Raw genomic sequence first — 10,129 nt, 5'->3', positions numbered from 1 at the left:
CATCCGAATTCTTAACTCTGATTTGATGATAGCCCGATTGTAAATCAATCTTCGAGAACACACAAGCTCCTTTCAACTGATCTAGCAAATCGTCTATCCTTGGCAGAGGGTACTTGTTCTTAATGGTGACTTTATTCAACTAGTGATAATCAATACACAACCGCATACTACCGTCATTCTTCTTCACTAATAACACTGGAGCTCCCCATGGTGAGACACTAGGTCAGATGAAATGCTTGGTTAACAACTATTCCAATAGATCCTTCAACTCTCTCAACTCGAGTGGCGCCATACGATATGGAGAAACGGAGATTGGAGCCATCCCAGGTATCAGATCAATACAAAATTCCACTTCCCTTTCAGGAGGAAGAGAAGTGACATCCTCAGGGAAAACTTCTAGAAATTCACAAACGATAGGAATTTGTATAACATTCAGATTGTCGCTAGGTTCCTTGGTGAGAACCAAGAGAACTGACTTTTCCTTCTCAAATAAGAAATTAACCATGCCAACCGTACCTTCCAAGATAGTAGTTAATACATCCTTTGGAGTAGCTTCACTAGATGGAATGATAATCAACTTCTCTTCACATCCAATAAACACCGAATTGGAGGAAAGCCAATCCATCCCCAAAACCACATCAACCTTCTTAAGTGGTAAACAAATAAAATTAATTAGGAAAATTCTACCATTCACCGAGAGCGAACAATTTTCATAAATTAACGGTGTCTCAACCACATCATCCATGGCGGTAGTGACCACCATAGGAGGAGACAAAGGAATTGCTTGCAAACCAAGACGCTTCATACACTAAATTGATACAAAAGAGTGTTTTTCCCCACAATCAAACAATACAAACACAAGGATGATCATTGACGAGATACGTACCAGCAATCAAAGCATTGTTTCTCTTAGCCTTACTTGCATCCAAAGTATAAACTCAACCAGTGCTCCTCCCTTGCATCTGATTCTTATCCTGAGGCAATCCCTAGACATGTGTCCCTCCTTCTGACAAGTAAAATACTTAATTCCACTTCCGGCACATCTTCCAAAATGAGACCTCTTACATACTTGACATTGCGGAGGATGGTTAGGTCTTGCATGTTGCACTTATTTTCTCTTGAAAGCTTGAGGTCTAGGCCTAAACTGGTTACCTGGCCTCCCTTGGTCCTTTTGTCCACTCCTATACTGATCCATTTCTTCTTAAACTTTCTTTAAACTGTTCTCAGCCACATAGCATTACGTTAGCAATTCAGCATAAGTAGTGGATTCCCTTTGAGAAACACTATGAGAAATTTCACCTCTTAGACCAAAAAGGAATTGATCGATCTTCCACCTCTCATCTGGTGTGTACTCGGCCTGTCTAGAATAAGCATCCATATCTTCGAACTTCTCAGCATACGCAACTACCATCATAGTACCCTGTCTAAGCTGCTGAAACTCAAACTCTTTCTGAGTCCTCAAAGAGCTAGGAAAATACTTATCTAGAAAAGTAGTCTTAAAATGTTCCCAGTCCCTACGTACTCCTTGATTGGTCATAAGAGTCAAATCACTCTCCCACCACCTCACCGCAGGACCCTTCATCATGTGAGGAGCAAACACAAATTTATTCTCTTCGCTACAATGCACTATCTGAAAAATCCTTTCCATGTTGGTTACCCACTCATGAGCCTTCACAGGATTTAATCCACCATGGAACTCAGGAGGATTCATGCGAAAGAAATCCCGAAAACTACCACCTGCAACTTCTTGTGGAACCCCTTGAGGATGAAGACCACCATTCCGTTGTTGCATCATCTATTGCATGATTTGGTTTTATTGCTGCTGCATCTGTTGCACAAACTAAGGCCATTGAAAACCCTCACTACCACTTGGCGGTTCAGAGTCGGAATTCTGAGTTCTGGGTCTACCATGACCTCTACGTCTATCAGTCATGGTCCTGAATGTCATACAAATAGAATTAAGTTGATCAGGCTCAATACTATGAATATAACATCAAGGACAATGATGACAACCCACATATGAGGCAGAAAGGAATACTTATAATATCTCATGGCTAGGTCGAGGATACAACCTGCTCTGATACCAATTGTAACACCCACATATAATATATATCTAGAATACATATTTTACATAGTGTAATACTAGTACTGAAATACATAAGCGCCTAGTGGCACAATGTACATATTTACATGCCCAAAAGGAAACACTACATGGCACAAAACATACACAAAAGTGCCCAAAATAAAAAAAGACTAGGAGCTAGATCATTATAAAATGACCTCAAAAAAATCTACACATCGGAGTAGCCAACCAAAACATCAGGTAAGCAAGACATCACTCTATCTTGTCCTAACCCTTCGCCTGCACAGAACCACCTGAAAAATAATCAACAACATGGGGTGAGATAATAATCCCAGTGGGTTCCCTATCTTATGGGTCCACTCGGCTCTACAAGGTTTTCTAATCAATATCCAACTTAAGTCAACAAGGGAAAGAAGTCTTAAGTGATGGGGAACTAACTCATAATGTATGGCAACATGCTCCTGAGTTCTTGCAACTCAAAACAGGATCATTATTCAGATTCACGAATAATCAATCCCTGAGTGGACCTACGTCTAGGGCAAGCCTAGTTTATGCATGCTCGTATGATTCGACTTTCGCGGTGGATATCGGGTCCTCTATGAGTTCCAAAATCATTTCAAGCGACCATCACCCGTGTGGGACTCTAACCCATTTAGGGTATCTTTCACCGTATAGGACTCTAACCCACTTAGGTGTCCACCTTTCCCCCCATATCCTCCGTGGTTGGGGCTCAAACCCAATTGATACATGAATCATCGGCATCACATCCTATTACTTACTCATCCAAGCATATCAAATAGAGATGTGCATCACGAAGGGCAAACATTCTGAATAGATGATCGGTTCCATAAAGCATAACAAGATTCATCAATCACAAGTGACTTCATTCACCAAAATACAAGCAATAACATTGCATGTTCCATACAAAGCATCTCACTCTCAACTATTGCAACCATTCATTTACGACCTCCACATAAGCATCGTACAAATGAATGCTGCCTTCTAATGTTATCTAAGTTATAAGTCTAACTTATTGCCTAAATTGATCACTAGGTTAACTCACTAGATTCAATATGTAATTCTCACATTTAACATTGATTCAATTCAAGTATAACATCACAAATGATTAATGGTTGATGAAATGCATTTAGAAACATCAAATAAATGGATTTTGGAGTTTTGGGTACAAACCAATTGATTGGTTGGGGAAGCCCAATCGATTGGTTCATCTCACATTTCTCTTTTTCAAAGAATACAGAGGATCAATCGATTGATCCTCAGTGTCAATCGATTGGCACCTGAAAAATTTCCAGTTTTCCAAAACAAAAAGTTTGTGCAATCGATTGGAGGATTGTATCAATCGATTGGTTTTCATCAAAATCTCATATCTTCCAACTTTGGGTGTGTGACCAGTCGATTGGCTTGGAGAAAAAGCCCAGGACAAATCGATTGGTCCCTGTCATGTTCTAAAAAATTCTTTCTGTAACATTTGGATTTCCACCTGCATAATCTTGTTTCCTTTCTAACAGTTAAACCCACTACTTCTTCAAACCAAAATCCATCATACAACATATTTGGTAAGACGAAAATATAGTGAAAGTAAAAGCAATAAAGTAAAGACAATTTGGTAAGTTTAATAACTGATGTATATAAATGGAGGCAAAGGTACATTTTTTGTAGGGAGATGACTCTTTTCTCGTAAACGCTTTGGTACTTAAAGTGTACTCCTACTACAAATGCTAAAAATGCCATCCTCCAAAATAATCCCTAATACTTGCTTAAGTACTAATAAAAAGTAACTGTTGGGGGTTACGAACCTATCTTGAGATGACACGTGTCGGCCCACTTCTCCCATGTATGTAGATAATTGTCCATGTTTTGGCCACCCATGATCATCCCTTACCATGGAGATACCCTTCGACTTTGACTGGACCTCTTGATGTCGACCCATGGATTGTCCAACTTCTTGTAGACCTTATATTCCAAAGGGCTTCCTAGTCGAGTGTGCTTACCTTCTTTGGCCGAAATTTTTCAGCTAACAAAGTTCCCCCTAAAAAGGCTGATTTCGTCTTGAGCATGTCGATCGAGGAACTTGCCTTTTGATTGTTTAGATTTCGGCTAGCAGTCTTATGACTAATTATGGCCTAAAATATGATGATAATTTTCATGCAGCGCAGTTCCCCAGACTCTCCACCATCATTCTCAGCTATCCCAAGGTCGTGGGATTTCAACCGAACCCACTAACTCTCTCACTACTTCTTCGTTAGTCAATTCTGAATCGATTAGTGCCTGATTGTTCACCTGGATAGCTTATAAATAGTTCTTTCTTCATCCTCCAAGGTTTTTCTACTTCCATAACCGTGCATTCTTCCTGCACATTTCTTCAAGCAACTTTCGTAATGAATCTGTCACCCCAAAACTTAAAACTCACCCTATTTTATTCATTCCTTAATGGCTTCTCTTCCCACGTCAAAGTACTTACTTTCTACGCTACTAGAAATAACCCCATTGCCTTTAAACTTACTGCCAAAGAAAGTATGCACCGCATTCCTCAACCTACTTCTTCTGATGAAGCAGTGGTGAAGAATTGGCAACGCCAGATGTTGATTCCCTTTGTGGTCGATAGGAAATTGTTTGCGTTTCTTGGACCTCTCGCAGAGCCAAAATCTTCATCAAAAGTTGTTGCAGCCTAGGTATGATATTAATGATAGTAATGAAAATCCGATGTCCGTTTTTGTTACGACCTTTAGTTCTCTAGGTATGATATTAGTAGGTATAATTTGATGTATTCTTCTCGTCAAGCCGAATTTGCGGGAAAGTAATCATATAAACTAGATATTAATAAAATCAATAAAACTTTTAGAATTTTTATTTGATTAAAATATACTAATTGAATGTAAAATTGGTATATCCTGATAGGAGCTCTTATTTTGTGCTTCGGTCTCGGCGTTGTGGTATGGGCAAGAGTCGTGCTAATACCAATACTAAAGAGATAACTCGAAGGACATCGCTTGAACAACCTAGAGGAAAAGCAAGATGATTCAGCTATCATTACTTAATCCTTAAATAAAATTTTGAAAATGAGAAACACTAGATTTCTTACTTCTCCAAGCATCTTCCAGTGCCTTGCTCCTTCTTATGATAAACACAACCGATGTAAGTTTTATTGGTCCTTTTATTAGTAGTGATTAGAATAGTATTACTCAAACTTGTGTAATTGGGAAGACACATTTAGTAATAATAATTGTCGCATCTCGAAAAATACGATTCCTCGTGATGGTCGCGGAAAAAATTACGTTCGAACAGAGTCGCCACCGAACTTTATTTATCCCAATAAGGGGATAGGAAAATATCGATAAAACCTTATTGGGATAAATAAAGTTCGGTGGCGACTCTGTTCGAACGTAATTTTTTCCGTGACCATCGCGAGGAATCGTATTTTTCGAGATGCGACAGATGGCGACTCTGCTGGGGAAAAGCTCCAAGCACAAGAGAGTGAAGCCTAATTTAGTTCAGTTTATGTATTGTGTGTTAATCTTGTTTGTTTGTCTGTTATTTTCCTATTCTGCTATTATTATTCTGTCATAATTATTATATTGTGATTTATTGACTATGTCTTATTTGGGGGCCTCTGGTTGGTGATACTTTGTGAGATAGGCTCTCCACCCGAGTCTGAGAAAAACATAAGATTAAGTTGGTGGTTGCGTAGTGGGCGCCCACAAGGAGTCTTCCTTGTTGGGGAGATACAAAGACCCCGCCTTGAGGAGATTCTCTTGAGGTATTATTGCCCGACGAGTTTTCGTCACGACGATAGTGTTTTCAAGTTGGATCAATGACTCTAGGGACCTTTTAACCCACTCTATCTGGCGGTTATGTAGTATCGACCTAAAAAGTCCCAGACTTATTGGGTTAATACGAAAGCCTCAATCAGATGAGATCCCTTGGACGTATTATTACCTTACAGTAATATTTCCAACCTCGATCTATGACTCTGAGAACCTTGTTAGAACCCTGGACTCGAGAGTCGTGTAGTAGAATCCTCATGGAGTTTTCCTTGTTGGGATAATACAAAGACCTCACCTAGACGAGATCTTCTTAAGGATACTATTGTCCGATGAGTCTTCGTCACGGCAGTGACATCCTCAAGAAATATCCATGACTCTGGGAACCTACCAACTGTAGAGCCTACCCATGGGGTTCCATTAATCAGAGATACCTGTCATTTACCCGTTATTCTGATCCATCTGAAAATACTTTGAACCTGTGATCCTGAACATGTCACTACAACTCATACACATATCATTGCATCTGCAATCGTCATGCATTGCATATCACCTTTCATAAAAAAAATACAAAAAAACTCATCTGTCCTTCGTCCATAACCTGTAGTTGATTTCCCGATACTCATATCAGACTTGAAGTAGCTCTTGAAAGATTATGGATCCATTGGAGCAAAGTCACATTGCATTAAGAGGAGATGTTGACTCGATGAAAAACCAGCTAGTCCAACTTGTGGAAGCTACGATAGTTTTAGCAAAGAAGGAAGACAACATTCAGCAGACTGCAGTTGTTGAGAATGTTATGCTAGCTACAGTAAATGGTCTTACCCAACCTCAGCTTGTGCAAACCCCAGTTGATAACTCTATTATACTCTACTGTTCAGACAGGAAGACATCCTCAACACTGGCAATCATTGGACTGATTTGTTTCTATTTTTGTATTTGTAGTTTCTTTGTTGTTAAAAGCTGCTTGTGTTTAAACATTGTTGTTTTTAATGGTAATATTGATGAAGTAATGATGCATGTTTTGAATTAATTATCTCGCATTCGCTCATTTTTTTTCTTCTCTTATATCAAAAACAAAAATACATCAGTGTTTCTCCCATTCACTTTTCTTTATCATAACCTTTGTTTTAGCAAAGATTTGAGGGAGGATGACGAAAACAAGTTACCCATAATTGCTGACTATATGCTTTCGGATAAAATTCTGCTGATGATGTACAGGCATTGTTTCAAATTCTCAAAACACTGGAGAGATAAGGAGTTAATCCCTAGTCAACCACTTCGAGCCTAGAAGTAGGAGTTTCTTTCGGATCTAAAAAACCTTACATTAAACCTGGGGCAGGGTAGTGTTCAGTTAATCTAACTACACATTCGGATTACAAGACGAAATATCTTGTCTGAGGATCAACCACATGATATTCTTCGCACACATCCTAAAGTGTCAAAGGAACCTTGCAAAATCCAAAAGTTATGTTGGTTGTTCTCCGAATGACCTTTGATTTGGCAGTCACAAATTTTCAAAAAAAGAATCAAAGAAAAGCCCGCTAAGTCGATACCCCAAAAGGAGACTTAGGCAAAAACCGGGGCAATCCCGATGGACTAAAACTTCAAAAAACGGTCCATGCAAAAGTTAGGGATCAAAACAAAAATCAAAGGAGGTCACGAAAACCCTCAACAAAATAAAAACAAGATTTAGTGACCACCATATCCAAATCAAAAGGTCACCAATATCCATGAAGAGCAAAATAAAGTGTTTGTCAATTCAAGAGATCTTACACTGCTGAAATCTCGTAAGAGTAAGTGTGTGTTGAATTAATTGAACGTAGGATTGGAGTTCATCGTGAAGAATGGGTGGGTTAAAACAAAATTTGAGCCTTACATCCTTTGTTTCAAAAACCATGAACCAAGCCACGTTACAACCCTTAAAAGACCTAATTGAAGTAGGGTTTATTCTGAAAGCATACTACATCAAGGTTGCGTAAACTGACTCCTAAAAATTTGCTAATCTTTTACTTTGGTACAACTTTCTTGTTGTATCCTTCGCATTGTTAAATCATCATTGCGTTTGGATTAAAATGGTTCACTCGTCACACATTATCACATCATTCAAATAATTCTTTTCAAAACCTACATAAGTATCGCATTAAAATTACCATTTCTGAACAAACAATTTTAACTGCAAGACAGTACTTGACGTCAGGGAAGTTCCAACAATAAGGAACAATCAGAGGAACTTGGACATTCGTTAGTGCTGACCCAAATCAAGACTACCCCACAACCTATGAATCTGGGGCATGCCACTTAAACATCAGTTGATCATGGGAAGATTACTCCAAGAATTGGCCAGTCTTAAAACAATCTCCAAACATCTGTTAATCAGGGGCAAGTCATTTCAAGAATCATTTGATCCAGAGTAAATCATCTCAAGACTCTATTAACTAGGGGCAAATCACCTAGAGGTTCTGTTGGCCAGGGGCAGACCCCTTCAATGTTCAATTAGGGTGAGTTACGCCGCGCTCATACCGGGGCAAGCTACCTCAAGAGCACAGAAAAGTCAACCGCTCCAAGAGTCGGTTAACCAAGGATAAATCCTTTCATGGATCAAAATTCTGGGGCAATCCATCTTCAAATTATGGTACAATTGCTTTCAACATCCTTTCGAGGTAAACATTTTGCATAGACCCGTCACATTGGGGCAAGATGAGCCATACAGGAGCAAGTCATCTCCCTGACTTCAAGTTGTTCAAGCGAAAGCTTTTTCACACGTCATCAACTGCAGAGTTCAAGATGAGTGTCGGGGAATCACGCTATCACCCCATAAAATAACCTTTTGACAGACAAAAGCCTTTCTGCAAAAAAAAACCTTCTCTTCCAATACCCGCGCAGGGGCATTTTGGAAACCTTCCGATCATTACATAAATCATCATCATGCATTAGTCATGTCGCTTTGCTCTAGCATAAAGCCATGCATATCATATCATTTATCAGGCATAACTCCCCATAACATGAACCTGACATCAAAAAGCCTTGAAACCCAAAATCTGACACCAAAGCCCAACATCGCTTGGCCATTTCGAAGTCCAGTTCTCGTCTGACAATTTATTTCAAAGTCCAGTTCCCGTCTGGCAACTTATTTCAAAAGCCCAGTTCCCGTCTGGCAATTAATTTCAAAGTCCAGTTCCCGTCTGGAAAATTTATTTCAAAGTCCAGTTCTCGTCTGGCAATTTATTTCAAAGTCCAGTTCCCGTCTGGAAATTTATTTCAAAACCCAGTTCCCGTCTGGCAATTTATTTCAGAGCCCAGTTCCCGTCTGGCAACCTTTTTCAAAAGCCCAGTGCCCGTCTGGAAATTTATTTCAAAACCCAGTTCTCGTCTGGCAATTCATTTCAACGCCCAGTTCCCGTCTGGAAATTTATTTCCAAAGTCCAGTTCTCGTCTGGCGATTTATTTCCAAAGTCCAGTTCTCGTCTGGCGAACTATATCAAAAATCAGTTCTTGCATGACAAATCATTTGCCAAATACCAGTTCTCATCTAGTAAATTATCTATTAATATCAGTTCTCGTCTGGTAGGTCACTTATTTCGATACCAGTTCTCGTCTGGTAGTCAATTATTTTCACCAGTTCTCATCTGGTAGCCTACTTTAAAAAAGTCAGTTCTCGTCTGACAAACAAAAATAAATTCAGTCTCGTCTGACATTTCAATTATTTTCACCAGTTCGCGTCTGGTAACATGTCCTTCAAGTGTTGTCCTCATCTGGCAGTTCAATCTCCTTCATCAGTTCTCATCTGGCAGTTCCCATTTAAAGTCCAATCTCATTGGCAATCAATAATAAAACCCTATAAAAGTCCAATTACCTAGTTGCATTCTCACATGCATCACACGAATCATCCATACATGGTTTTCCTACCAAACAGAGAATTAAAAAAAACACAGTCATATCAATCATCAGCATACTTCTGCATAACCTCATACAAAATCAAAAAGAATCATTTGCATTATCATACACAGCCAAATATCCCCAGCAATTGCATACTTACATGCATCTCATGCATCATCCCATGCATGGTATTCCCACCTAAAGTGGAATGTCATACGAGAATCAAACATAAAATGTCAGGACCCAAGGTCATTCATGTATATCTTGGACATTCCTCATTCCAAATGAAGTTATTACCCTGCATATGCTCGTGGGATTATATCTCAGTAAATCATTTTTTCGACTTTACGATTAATAATGATATTCCCAACATTTTTCTTTACAA

At 39.1% G+C, this 10,129-nt stretch overlaps 2 protein-coding genes across 2 annotated transcripts; both read right to left on the bottom strand.

Annotated features, from left to right (window-relative positions):
• Positions 1 to 247: 247 nt before the first annotated feature.
• Positions 248 to 805, bottom strand: LOC127080744 (uncharacterized). The gene has a single exon (XM_051021045.1). The coding sequence runs from the start codon at positions 803 to 805 to the stop codon at positions 248 to 250; it is 558 nt and encodes a 185-aa protein (XP_050877002.1).
• A 432-nt stretch (positions 806 to 1,237) lies between these two features.
• LOC127080742 (uncharacterized) lies at positions 1,238 to 1,795 on the bottom strand. The gene has a single exon (XM_051021044.1). It carries the CDS (start codon positions 1,793 to 1,795, stop codon positions 1,238 to 1,240), a length of 558 nt encoding a protein of 185 aa, XP_050877001.1.
• Between the last annotated feature and the right edge of the window lie 8,334 nt (positions 1,796 to 10,129).

Source organism: Lathyrus oleraceus, chromosome 5 (genome assembly GCF_024323335.1).
Source record: "Lathyrus oleraceus cultivar Zhongwan6 chromosome 5, CAAS_Psat_ZW6_1.0, whole genome shotgun sequence".
Classification (NCBI taxonomy): domain Eukaryota; kingdom Viridiplantae; phylum Streptophyta; class Magnoliopsida; order Fabales; family Fabaceae; genus Lathyrus; species Lathyrus oleraceus.
The sequence above is the reverse complement of the archived record's forward strand: the minus strand, read 5'-3'. Positions and strand labels throughout refer to the sequence as shown.

Coding starts and splice junctions, on each gene's coding strand:
- LOC127080744 (XM_051021045.1), bottom strand. CDS start 805: ATGAAGCGTCTTGGTTTGCAAGCAATTCCTTTGTCTCCTCCTATGGTG.
- LOC127080742 (XM_051021044.1), bottom strand. CDS start 1,795: ATGATGCAACAACGGAATGGTGGTCTTCATCCTCAAGGGGTTCCACAA.